This window comes from Austrofundulus limnaeus, unplaced genomic scaffold, assembly GCF_001266775.1.
Source record: "Austrofundulus limnaeus strain Quisiro unplaced genomic scaffold, Austrofundulus_limnaeus-1.0 Scaffold217, whole genome shotgun sequence".
In the NCBI taxonomy this organism is placed as follows: domain Eukaryota; kingdom Metazoa; phylum Chordata; class Actinopteri; order Cyprinodontiformes; family Rivulidae; genus Austrofundulus; species Austrofundulus limnaeus.
Window position 1 is genome coordinate 97,526 of NW_013952619.1, and position 13,448 is coordinate 110,973.

The following is a 13,448-nucleotide window of genomic DNA, read 5'->3' on the forward strand; positions in this document are numbered from 1 at the left end:
CATCCATCCATCCATCCATCCATCCATCCATCCATCCATCCATCCATCCATCCATCCATCCATCCATCCATCCATTATCTTTTACCTTCTTCAGGTATGATTGGTGCCCATATCCAGCAGTCACAGTGCGAGGGGAGGGTACAACCTGGAGAGGTAGCAAGTGACCACAGGGACATAGAGACAAACAGCCATTCACTTTCTCACTCAAATCTATACTCAGAAAGGTCCCTGGCTCAGAATCAATCTGGCAACCTTCTTGCTGGGAGGCAACAGCCCTACCAACTTGAGCCACTGTGCCACCCTGGACTCCAAATAATTAATGGCAAAATTTTATACAAAATATTTACAGATTCAAAACTGATGGGCAAAAATATTTTCCACATTTTCCTTTAGGCAGTTGGAAATTTTAAAACAGGTTATGTACCAAAATGATAAACATAGTGTTTTAAATTCATTTTTCTTCACAGGGTGCCTGAGCACTCATGGCTATTGCTTATAGCACTGTCACCCAGCTGGGCCTGTTTTCCCAGCAGTATCCGCCTCCCCTGCTGCCCAAACCTGGAAAGGACAATGTTCGTCTTCAAAAGCTTCTCAAGAGGAGTGCCAAGAAAAAGGCTTCTGCTCAGACATCGCAGACCGCAACAACGTTCCGCTCAAGCCTTTCCCCGGTGGACGAAGCAAGCCCTGACCAAGAGCACAGTGACCACTCACCCTCACCGCGAACACCGGAGATAACCCCCAGCCTCTACAGCATCCAGCCCCCCCCACGTTTCTCCGTCAGGCCGCTGTATCAACACGTGGCATCTCCATACCCCCAAGCAAGAGCAAACAAGATATTCCCTCAACTGGTGACCACTCCATCACAACATGCCTCCACAGTCTCATCATATTCTGCAATGAGCCAGGGTCCCGGAGGTTTAACCTCAACAGGGCAGGTTGCCATATCGTCACAACCATCTTCCTCTTTGCCTGAGGTGACTGTAACACTGAATGAATTTAGTACATTTCCCGAGAATTACGCTGGCCTTAAATCTGCCACAACTGTAGCAACTGTACCTTCCAAGTCCAAAGTTCCAGGTCCAACTCCATTTTCAATACTAGCAGGTCAAAATATGGTTAGACCTCTCATTGTGTTGACCCCACTTATCAAATCTAAAAGTCCACGGCCAACATTTAAAGCAACTGAACCCTCAAAATCTCCGAAGCCAATGTTTGATGTCCCCCAAATAAGGATGTATACAGCAAGCACATCATATTATGAGACATCTAGAACACCACCGGTTCATGGCACAGCTGGGTTAACTTCCATTGGCAGCACAGTACCTCAAAGTGCCACATTAGCAGAAACAAATCCTTATTTGCCTCTACCATCTGAGATTAGAAGAGTTAAGACACCAACTCATCATCTCTCATTAGAAACTAATTCTGGGAGAATAACGCCAATTTCAGAAATGAAAAGAGCAACTCCATCATCTGAAATTAGAGGAAAACCATCAACCCCAGTAAGCCTCACAGCTCAAGCAACTCAAGCTGTCTTTGAAATCTCAAGGCAGGATTCTCCATTGTTCACTGTGTCACCTGTTACAGTACATCCTGAAAAGTCAAGCACACACCAGACAGTTTCTACTATTAGTAGTTCTTCTACTTTCCAAAATGTGAAGCCTACAGAGCACCCTGAAACATTAGCAAACGGTGATATCCATCCTGACGTGAAACCTACAGCTAAACCAGTAGAACAAGGAATTAAAAAGTCAAAGTCTGAGCCTGATCTGAAAAGAGGATCAATCCTGACAAGTGTGAGCTGCCAAAGAGCTGAAACTCCTACATTCATGCCATCGACACAAGTAGTGGCCAGTTATCAGAGGCCAAAGACTCCAACCTATGAAGCCTCTCGACTCATGACCAGATCACCTGGCTATAAAAAGCCAAAGACAGCGCCATATGGCACTTCAGTTTATGGTGTATCACAAAAAGTCTTTCAAAGACCTAAAACGCCAGTTTATCAACCGTCAAAGACTACCGATCAAGAACCTACACCAGCGGAACATGCTGACTCAACACCTCTTGCAATTTCAGTTTCAGTAATAACAACAAAAGATGAGGTTAAAGCTAACAGAGAGTTAGCAGTAGAGAGTATGCAGGAACCATGTGTGAAGCAACAATCTACAGCTGAGATCTTTAAAGAAAAAGACAGCTCCTACAATAAAAAAGAACCCCAGCAGGGGTCTGAACCGCTTGCTGCTGCCGCCTCAGTCCCAACCGCTGTTGTTTCCAAACGGCCTGACTCATCAGTACCAATGCCAAAGAAAGAGGCAGGCATACTTACTGGTCTGGTTACAGCAAAACAGGACACAGTAATTCAAGAAAAACAAAAAATCCCAACATCAGTCGGTAGATTTTTAGAGAAACAGAATATGGAAACAATAATTCAAGAAACAAGACCAACAGCTGAGACGTCCGAGCCTCCTCCTCTCAAGGGTGGTGACCAAGATCCGATGAAGGCAGTAAAAATGCTTTTAGCCACAGATAAAGGCAAGACTGATACAAAAAAAGCTGTAACTGAGACTAAAGCTGATGTTTCAGTCCACACAAAAATTGTACCACCTGCTTCTGACACTAAGATCAAACCTAAAGGCACAGGGTCAGATTCTGCAGCAGCTGCTCCGGCTGCTAGCATCCCTGCAACAGAATTAGCTGAAGACAAAGAAAAACAGAAAAAGAAGGAAACAACAGAAGTACCTCCAGCAGCAGAGTCCCTACTTAAAGCTACACAAAAGCCAAAGGGACTGAAATCTAAAATGACTGGATGGTCGAGGCTCAAGAAGCACATGGTGGTGGAACAGGAAGAGCCCAAATTTCCAGAAATCGTCTCTCAGAAAGAGGTCAGTGAGCAGGACCTGAGTGAGACAAGGCTGGAAGACAAGCCTGGCGAGAAGCCGAGTACACAAGATGAGAAACAAACAGAAGCTGCTCCCAAGGCTACAAAAATGTGGGACGCCGTCCTCTTCCAAATGTTCTCCTCTAAAGAAAACATCATGCACCAGATCGAGTTAAACAAAAGCGAAGAGGAAAAAAAAGAGGACAAGATGAACGAGTCAAAGGAGATTCCCTCATTTGCGTACAGGCTGCCAGTCCTGCTTTTTAGTCCCAGGTTTGATGCTAAAAAGCTTAAAGAAGCAGCGTCGAGACCCGTCACGAAAATTTCTACCGTGTTTGAAATGGGTCTGATTGGAAGAAAAGGTGCCGATGAGGAACCAAAAGACTTTAACAGAACAGCCAGAGGGTTTACTTCTACTTAGACCCTGGCTGATGTGAAGAGTTCAGAGTAAAAACAGGTCCTTCATTGAGCAGCAGAAATAATGTACAGGTCTAGTCTTAGTCTTTATGTACACAAATTATTTTCTGGCTTGTTGAAGTAAATTTTACTGCAACTCTATACTTGACAAATACTTTATGTAGCTCTGACTGTATGGTAGTTAGTGTTAGTATGTTAATTAGCTTGAAACAGTAACATCAGATCAAATGTTTATGTCAACTGAGATTTGTTCTTTTTATTCCACATTTTAAAAATCCATATTGCTAGCTTATACATTATTTATGCTCAAGGTTCTTTAATATTTACTAAATATGTAGTTTTACAGATAAAAACAATAAAATTGATACGACAAATTATGTGTGAAAGAAAATTTGTTCTTAATTATTGAAATGTTTTGGTCCTCTTACAGCTCATTGAAGCAAAGCTTCATTTTCTGTCAAAAATTATTCATTTAATTTATTTAGGATTTATTTATTGTGGTTGCCTTTAGTATGGGATTGAGTAAACAACAACAATAAAGAAACAATCTGTTGTTTGTTTTCCAAAGATGTGTTGAAATATTTTGGACACATTTGTTGGAACCTTAAAGAGACGAACACTCTTTGTGTTGTAGTGAGGTTTCATACTGTGTTTAACTTTAATTAGTGTCACAGTTCAAGCTTTTCTTCAGACATTCAGAGTATTTAAAGAAAACAAACAGCCACTGGGCCGCCTGCCATGGTTGATAGAACCACTCTGAACATGAAGCAGAGAAAGCAAAGGACTGTCTGATTAAAGATCTCCAAGCAGCTTCATGTTCCTCTGATGACAGTTTGACAAGATAATTTAAAAAAGGGAGGTTCACGGGACTGTAGCCAATCCTTGAGGGTGTGGACGCAAGAGGAAATGCGACCCCAGGTCCTGTGGTTCATGGAAAAAGAACCAAGGAAATTGTTAAAAACCACTGAAGCTGAGCAAGGTCAAGGTTTGTCACTTTATGATCAAGTCATCTGTGACATTTTGAATTAAAATGATGAAGAAGACCCAGGAGGCTCCACTACTGTGAGGATCTGTGTTTATTTCACTTTGATTTGTTTATTTCTGGTGTTTTCTCTGTGAGTTTGCCTCTGTTCTTCCCCAGCTCCTACCATGCACACCTGATCCTCATGTCTCTCCACAGGTGTTCTCAGTTCTCTCCTTGTTTACTCACCTACCTTTATATTCTGTGTCCTGTGCTCACTTCCCTGTTGAACCAAATGATCACTCAAGTAACAAGCGCTGTTTGTTTGAAAAACATATTGTAACGGGGATCTAGTAAATGAGTGCACACATACTTTATGTATTTCCTGAGGGTAACAGGTTTATTTAACTACACATCCAAGTTGTTATGAGAGCTAGTACCTTTAGATGGCAGTAATACTCCAACATGGATGTAAGTTGCTGATATATCTCGCAGAAGAAGAACACTTGCATGTTGGTTCAATGGTTGTGTCTCAATAGCCTACATGCGACAGACATCCGGTCCAGCACTAGATGCCACTCCCAACACTTCCGGTTCAGGGTCAACACAGTGTTAGCAAAACATTTTTTCACCCGACGACTCTTGATCTCCACAGTACATAATTAGCATATTACATGTACCAACATTAACACAAGAGATGTACAGGTCCAGCAAAGTAGAAAAAAAAATCACTCCAAAGTGGATTAAAGACATAAAAACAAAGGAAAGACGTTCGTGTTTATGGTTCCAGAATTCAGCCTTTTTCACTTTTCCGTGGCTGCTTGTTCCGTGAATTATTCACGTAGAGCTGTGACACTTATATTGTTGGAAAGAGCAGAGTCTGGGCTTTAAATTGATGGGCTACTTGTATGGTTTGGATCATTTCCCCCGACGTTAGTGAACTGAAAACATAATGATTATCAGGCGGAGGTTCTGCTGCTCTCGGTCGGGGAGGGTGGGCTCGTCACTCGGCTTTAGTCTACGCTGTAATATACACTCTAACAAGGTTTTACTTTAGTCTACGCTGTAATATACACTCTAACAAGGTTTTACTTTTGCATAAAACTCATGACAAAGTCGGATAAAAACATTTCATATAACACAAACGCGCGCACACACACCTACCTTTGTACCAGCTGCTGTGTTAGCTTCCTGCTACCTGTCGTGTGGAGGTGGTCTTTCCTCTCTCGTCTTGCCAGTAAAAGGGGATAAATTTACATTTCCCTTTTGTAACCTCCATCTTCTCATTTCTGATGCTGGCTTTTGAATATCCTCAGGTTAGAAATGCCGATTACAAACTCAAGAGTGAGCTTTTAAAGATAAGTTTTCCTTGTAATGTTATGATCCACAGCTGTCACCTCCTCATCAAGAGGAAAAGGGATAAAAACTAACTACTCTATTGTACCTGCTGCTTAGTGAACACAACGGCACACAACAGAACTCATGTTTTACACCAGTAGATCACAGATGCTTTAACTTTTGTGACATTTTCACGGACTAGTATTAGGCGCTTACGCTAAAAACATAGGCAGTAAGCAGGGAGTGGAAGGGAGGAACGTGGCAAAAATTTTACCGGAAATACGTCATTAATGACCGTGGCATATAGGCTATTAATGGGATGCAGCCAACGTTGGCCCCATTTGTCTGCAACCTACATCACTGCCCAGCGCTGCTCAAATTCATCGACACCTACACATGTGGCCGACAAAACCCAACAAACGTTGGTTACATTTGGGTACCCTACGCATCCCAGAATTCATTGTACCATCAGCAAATTAAACAGAAAAACAAAAACGGCAAAGTTTTAAAAACATTTTAATGACGGAGTTTGGACTTTTATCATGGGCCAAAAAATGTAAGCTAAACAACTTAGCTGAAGAAACGTTTGTTGCAATGAGATGTTAACTAAAATGCAGTTACAAGTACTGAAACTGGAGTTAAACCCAAATTAGTAATGCTTTTATTTATTTCCTTGAAACATGTTTCTATTAAAACTGAATTTTATGCAGTTATACCTTGAAAAAACAACGAAGCGATGTGATATAAAACGTATCGCCATGAGGCAGAGAGTATTTACACAAACTTACGTTTTCTGTAGGGTAGACCGTCCCATTTCAGAACCGTTTATGCAGCCGACAGAAGCAGCCTACAGCACACGTCGACTGTGGCCAATGTCTGCTGCGGTCTACGTCGGCTGCAGCCCATGAACTGAGACACAGCCGTCGTGTCTCAATTCATGGGCTGCATCTTCATGAGTATGTGGCCCACCTGGACCACATCCCTCCCAGTCCAGGTAGGCTGCATTAAACTGCTGTGAAATGAGATGTTCTAGCCTTCGCTTGACTTAAAATTTGTTGGGACATGTATCCACATGACTTTTCACCGACTAACTTAGCTGAAGTTAAAACGATACACGTAAATACATTTAAAGAAACACATTAATAACTTGATTTTAGCTCCAGTATCTGTACTTGTAGTTGCATTTAATTTAAAATCTATCACAGCATAAATTTCATCAGCTAAGTTGCTAAACTTACATTTAAAAACAAATTCTTCGGTCCGTGATGAATTTCCAAACTTGGTAGAACAATTAAAACACCACCCTCTCTGTTTCTCTGTTTAGTTTTCTATCAGCACAGTGAATCCTAGGATATACTCTGAAGCATTCTTGATTTTTGAGATTTTATGAGCTGCATTCCTCGGCCGCATGAGGAGAAGCCTTTGAATTGGGACAACACTCGGCGCGAGGCAGTGATGTATGTGGCTGACAAATGCGCACTCATGAGGATGCAGGACATGAATTGCAGCTCAGCCAATGTGCTTTCCAGCCAGTTTGGGTTGTCCTTCGTGCTCCTCTCTGATTTCCTTTAATTAAAATGCTCCGTTGTCAGCATTTTATGTTTGTAAAAACAAATCTTTATTTTGATCCTTGAGTTTTGCCTGCTCCTTGGGTCTAAACATACAAACCTGACATGTTTTTTTCAAGTGCTTCACCATCATCCTCATCAGTTCCAGGGTATGCACATCAAATGGTCAATTTCTACTGGAGCTGCAGCTTTCACAGTGCGCCTCCTTCAGCATAAAGCAATAAATATCCCAAGACATTTACAACTTTCTGCCCCACCTTAGCCTGTGCTACAGTTCCTGCACTTTCTTCGATTAACACAACACAATCTTTGACCTCCAAAAGTGACCCATCTCAACATGATACCCAACAGTCTTTAGCCTGATGAAGTTGTCTCCATGGCCCTCTCCAGAAAGAGTTCCAGAAAATTAGTATGGACAAGATATGTATGGTATAAATCTTGTGCCAGCAGGAATTTAATTTAAATTGCTCAGATGGAATCTGAATGTGCATAATTTGAAATTGAATACGTTGGTTTGAAAATAAATTTCACTAAATTGAAACTAAATTTAATGATTTGAAACTGAATTTAAAGTTTTGTATCTGAATTAATTTGCTTTGAAACTGTATTTTGGTTTGTTAAAAATGCAGCTTGACTACTTTCACTTTAAGTTCTAAAATTCATATTTTTGTGTCACATCCTGGTCCTTGAGAAAGCCAGCCAGAGTAATCAAACACAGATCCACAGATTTATGTTTCACTTCGGTGAAGCTTTCCTTCTGTAATGTAACAGAGTTGATGTGATCCCCCTTAAAAGTGACAAAAACAGTTATTTTATTGCAGTCATTAATTTTACTTATATGTAGAAAATGTTACATTTACATCACATCATGGATCACATATTGATCAGATGCTGCTGCTGACTGATCCATGATGTGACGTAAATGTAACATTTTCCATAAGTAAAATTAATCACTGCAATAAAATAACTATCTGTTTTTGTCACTTTTACAGTGGATTGAATCAACTCTGTTACATCACAGAAGGAAAGCTTCACCAAAGTGAAACATAAATCTGTGGATCTGTGTTTGATTACTCTGCCTGGCTTTCTCAACGACCAGGATGTGTGACACAAAAATATGAATTTTAGAACTGAAAGTGAATTATGGAACTGAAAGTGAAAGTAGTCAAACTGATTTTTTAATAAACCAATATACAGTTTCAAAGAAAATTTACTCAAATTCAAACCATTAAATTCAGTTTCAATTAAGTAAAATTTATTTTCATACCAATGCATTCAATTTCAAATTATGCACATTCAGATTCAATCTGAGCAATTCAAATTCAATTCCTGCTGGCACAAGATTTATACCACAGCTTTGACAAAGTTACTTATTTCACAAGTGCCATTTTCATAAAGTTTTACTCCTGCCAATATGATTAATCTGAAATTTAATATTGAATTAGATTTTAGGGTTATAATGCAGGATATTGCAGGATCACATGAGATTGTACACAATCTTTCTTTCAAAGTTTGACCAAAATCTTTTTTTCAAAAAGGATGATCTTAGTCAAAATTGATGGCTTGAAAGATAGAGGGTGAAAATTTTGTAAAATGATGAATGAAATTTCATGTTGAAATGATTAAAATATGTTGCTTGATGATGAAACACATTTTATTTTGTTCTGGTTAAGATTTGAATCTAAAGGACACAATAGGTCCAAAAGAACTGAGAAGATGGTTTGATATAAAAAATGATTAGGTAATAAAAGTAAGACAGTAAAGATAGTTTAAGAGACATTCCGATTTTTGTGGGTTTGGTTTGTATGTTTTCTGTTTGGATCCTTTTTCCAGCTCCTCAAAGGAGGATCAGTGAGGATAAAACTGGACACCTCTCCTCAACCTGAGGACTTCCAACCACGTTAAAGAAAGGATGGTGCTGCAACAAACCTAAAGTGCACTTTACACAAACAATCAGAGAAGAGACAAACCCACCAAGGTCAGTCAGAATGAGCAAACCAGTACAGCCATCCTTTGTCAGCACAGCAGGAAACTCACCTGAGGTCATTCGTCTGCAGCGACAGGAGAAGATGGAATGCAGCCCGACGTTCAATCTGCTCACAGGACTCAAACAAATCACCAGTCGGATACATCAGAGGAAACCCTCAGCCCAAAACAAACACCAAATCAAACTGTTCTGTAAAGGGAAAACCATGCACCACCTTGGACAAAAGTCTGGATAGAAAAGATAATGTTGACGTCTGTGATGAAATACGTTTGTTTAATAGGAACATATGAGTGAGACTGCTTGTTTGGTAGTTTTGAGTTTACAGTAATGCATTTGATCTGTTCTGTTGCCTTCATTGTGTGTAATGCTTGACCACAAATACTCTAAGGCACAAATTTTTTTCTCTGTGTTTTTCAGGAGTTACTCAGTTGTCTCTTTGATCGGTGGAATATTTCACAATCTTTATTTCTAACTGAATCAATGAAAACTGGTACATTTGGAGGCGAAGCTTCTCTGTCAGAAGCTTTAGCTGGGTCCAGTGAGGTTTCTGTGGTTGGGTTGAGTCTTTGTCACTCTGGTCCATAGATTCCAGCAGGAACCTCACAGATAAAATGTCTCTGGGACTTTAAGGTCCTGTCACACCATGTTTTAGACAACCTACTTTTTTATGACTCATAGATTATATATTAACTCTAATAGTTAGCATTAAAATATCTATACATGCAAAAGAGGCTTCCAGTAGAATTTTTTGTTCAATCCTTAACTTAGACATCTTCAGCATTGGACAAATATTTCAATAGGTTGTCTAAAACATTATAGACTGACAGAACCTTTAGATGTAAACATCTCTCCATCATCATCATCCTCTCTGGTCCACAAGGGTTTTATGCAGCTTCGAACATCTTCTTCCTGTCTGCCTTGTCCTCAATGTTTTTACGCCAGTCCCCGATGGCCTCGGTCGGCTGGAAGACAACAAAAATTTGTCAACATTAAGATAAGAAAAGGATATTTGCTGTTGTAGATTCTCAGTTATTCAGGACTGACTGGACTACAGCCAGAGAGCATGAGAAGTACGAGTAGTATATGAAGCATAAGAAGTTCCAAGCTTCAATGAGATGCTACTAATGCAGTAAAATTAACATTCAAGTTAAACTATATGACCCTCACAGTAGAGTCATTAGGGTTTTTTGTTTTGCATGTTTTGTTTTGAATCTAGGTTAAATAACAGAACTTTTTTGTGTTTTAAAACGTTCACATTTCACAGTTTTTCTTTTTTAATTAAAAATGCTGTTCTGACGAGAAGAGAAACATCTTCAACAAAAGACTACAGAATAAGTTTGGTAAGACAAACACTTTCTCATTGTAATTAGATTATTTTCCCTTTGGTTCAGTTTGACTTGACTTTTAGGGTGTTTGTATAGATGTTTCATCTCTGATGAAAGATGGCTCTTAATCAGACTTTTGTACAGCAGGCAGGAGTTGGAGCGTCTGTACGAAAGATGGAAGCTCAACAAACAGGAAGTCAGTTGCTCAGTGGCAGAAACAGGATGTCTCCTCATAACGTGAGGTTTGGTCTCAGCCCTGAAACAGTTGAATGTTGTCAGGACTGCAGTACATGAGACATATTTCAAAATAATAGAATGGTTTTGTGCCATGCAACATTTTTTTAATGATTTTTGATGCTTGTCCAGAAGGAGGGGAGTTTTACAATGTGGCTCTATGTCATAATGTCTGTAAGTTTGCACACAGTTTGTTTACACAACCAGAAATGTAAACAATTTTCCCATCTGACTGGCTTGTAGATTTGTGTAGCTTGGATCAGGTTATGCTATGCTATTGTTGCAATGCTACTATGTCATGTTAGCTATTTAGCATTAGCAGTAGTGTTGACAGGTAGGCTAATAGCTACATTGTCAAAATCCCTATGTTCGCCAGCCAGTGTGTGTGAAGCTGCAGTTGTCATTAACTATTTGATGTCAAGGACCAAGCTGTGCATCATCAGAATGTTTCAGTCATGGTGTCGTAGGATTTCACTCATCTGGATGAAGAGCCCCATACAGCTAGCACAACACGACTCAGGGATATTGGTATTCAGTCGGTGTAATCCCCACGGCAAAACCTAAAAAAGCTGTAAAAACTCCTTTCCTCACCTCCTCTTTGACCTCCTTCTTGACCTGCTTCAGGTTGGCCCTCAGGTCCATGTTGACCGTGTGTTTGGAGCCCAGCAGAGCCTTCAGCATGGCGTCAGCAGACATACGAACCTTCTTCAGAGCGGGCTTCTTCACTCCAGCCAGGTCCACCACCTTCAGCTTCAGATCCTCGATCTGGGGCCAGACAAACATGTTGAACCACGGAGAGGGAGGGTCACGTGTTTCACCGTATTTATTCGTGTACAATACGATCTCATGTAAAAAAAAAAACGAGCCCCGCTTTTTCGAGCTTACAAAGCTTAAAAAAATTTATCCTCAAACTACCTCCAATTTCATACAGACTAAGATTTTTCAGCCTTTGCAGCCTTTATACATATCAGTAAAATGATCATTGGACTGTTCGTTTTATTTTAACAACATATGTACTAAAAGGTATTTTGACAACAAATATACATCAGTTGTAGCAGCATCATATGAATTCTGACATTTTACACATAGTCCACCAGGATGGGCCAACACAAAAGTCAGAGACTTCACATGAGATTTGGGCCATCTTGTGGGGGAAAAGCAGATTACTTCCTACTCGCGAGCGCCCCCTCTGGTGGGGAAACTTTTTTCAGGGATACAAAACTTTTTCAGAACACTGGTAGATGGCAGCCATTACAGACGAACATGTGTTTGTTGTTCCAGGAGTGGCTTGTTCACACGCTAATGTCATTAGTTCGCTATCATTACTAAGGTGCAGGACTACTTTTCCCCCACTTTTTTCACATCATGTTGCCTGCTTGGATCTGTTATCTTGCTCTGAAGCACAGAGGAGTGTCACAGGTAAGCTTGCTTCTACTGCTTTTTACGTCGTGGTCTCATTTCCAGACTCATGCATTTTGTGAATGAAGCCAATATTTCAGTTAAAATACATAAGTAAAAATATTTATCCGTGTATACTACTACCCCCCAACTTTATGGATGATTTTATGGATTTAATTTTACATATTATACTTGAATAAATACGGTAATTACCAATATGTCTGACACAGTGGCTTCACACCTCTTTGGTTCGTCCACATTTTTAACCATTTTAACCTGAGATGTGACAGATCAACAAAAAGTAGCACATAGAAGTGAAAGTAAAAGGATTCAAGGTTTTTAGATGCAGCGCAACCAGCTGTCCTTAGAGTCCACCTGTGTGTAGTTTAACCTCAGAGTTCTGTGAGCCTCAGAAAACTGGTGATCAAACAGCATCATGAACATTATTTTTCTGCCTTCCATAAGTCTGACCTATGTGGTTCAGCGGTAAGAAGAAAGTGTGCAAAAACTAAAAAGTGCTGTTTGCAGTTTGTCACAAGTCATGCCATTCAAATATGAACCTTTTGGTTTCAATACAAAACAGTAAAACACTGCACATCACCATGAACAAACCATCCTCACTGTGGAGCATGGTGGTGGCAGCATCATGCTTTAGGCTGTATTATGACCATAACTGTTAGAGACAAACCCTGAAAAACCTGCAGCTAAAGATGGTTCTACAGGGGGTAAAACCTTTCCAATTTTTATTTGTAGAAAATGTAGAAAAGTCAAAAATAATTTTTGTTCCACTTCACAGTTTTGAGTCATTCTTTGTTGGTCTGTTGGAGAAAAATCAAGTTAAAAACTTCAAAGTGTGTTTGTTATGATGAAATGTAACTATATAATATAGCTTAGAGAAATGACACATTCATCATCATTTTTAATTTTTCATTACAAAAAACATTTACAAAATATTTCTTGAAAATTTCTTGTAATTTCTGTTGATTTTGACTAAAACTAAATCTCCTCTTTTTATATATTTATAAACATTTGAACTGATTCTTTATTTTTACAGAGAATTTAATTTATTTTAATGTCATCTAAATAAAATAAATCTCTAATTTTTAGACCCAATTATGCTAAGTTTAATACTGCTGAAATAATGCATCAAATCTTCCTGTTTATTTTAAATGAAGAACTCAAGCTTAAATTTGTTCACTCAGTATTTGAAAATAAGCACTGAAGATGAATTAAAAAATAAAAAAATTAAAAATAAAAGCTAACTTTTTGAACTGCTGCTAATATCAAAAATTGTACCAAAACCTTTTTTAAAACATAAATGAAAAGGGAGCTTAATATAAAA

The 13,448-nt window shown here is 39.3% G+C and overlaps 2 protein-coding genes across 3 annotated transcripts in view; one reads left to right on the forward strand and one right to left on the reverse strand.

Annotated features, from left to right (window-relative positions):
- The window catches only part of prr33 (proline rich 33), a 6,263-nt gene extending 2,591 nt beyond the window's left edge, over positions 1 to 3,672 (forward strand). Inside the window, exon 3 of the mRNA XM_014019340.1 lies at positions 468 to 3,672. Within this exon, the coding sequence (XP_013874794.1) occupies positions 483 to 3,299 (2,817 nt within the window). The 5' untranslated portion in view covers positions 468 to 482 and the 3' untranslated portion in view covers positions 3,300 to 3,672. The remainder of the gene's footprint in view (positions 1 to 467) is intronic.
- Positions 3,673 to 9,405: 5,733 nt separating this feature from the next.
- The window catches only part of LOC106525202 (troponin I, fast skeletal muscle), a 12,534-nt gene continuing 8,491 nt past the window's right edge, over positions 9,406 to 13,448 (reverse strand). For both annotated transcript variants that reach the window (XM_014019354.1, XM_014019355.1), the window contains exons 6-7: positions 11,300 to 11,473; positions 9,406 to 10,111 (exon numbers count right to left, since the gene is read on the reverse strand). In XM_014019354.1, coding sequence (XP_013874808.1) covers positions 10,034 to 10,111; positions 11,300 to 11,473 — 252 coding nt within the window. In that variant the 3' untranslated portion in view covers positions 9,406 to 10,033. The remainder of the gene's footprint in view (positions 10,112 to 11,299; positions 11,474 to 13,448) is intronic.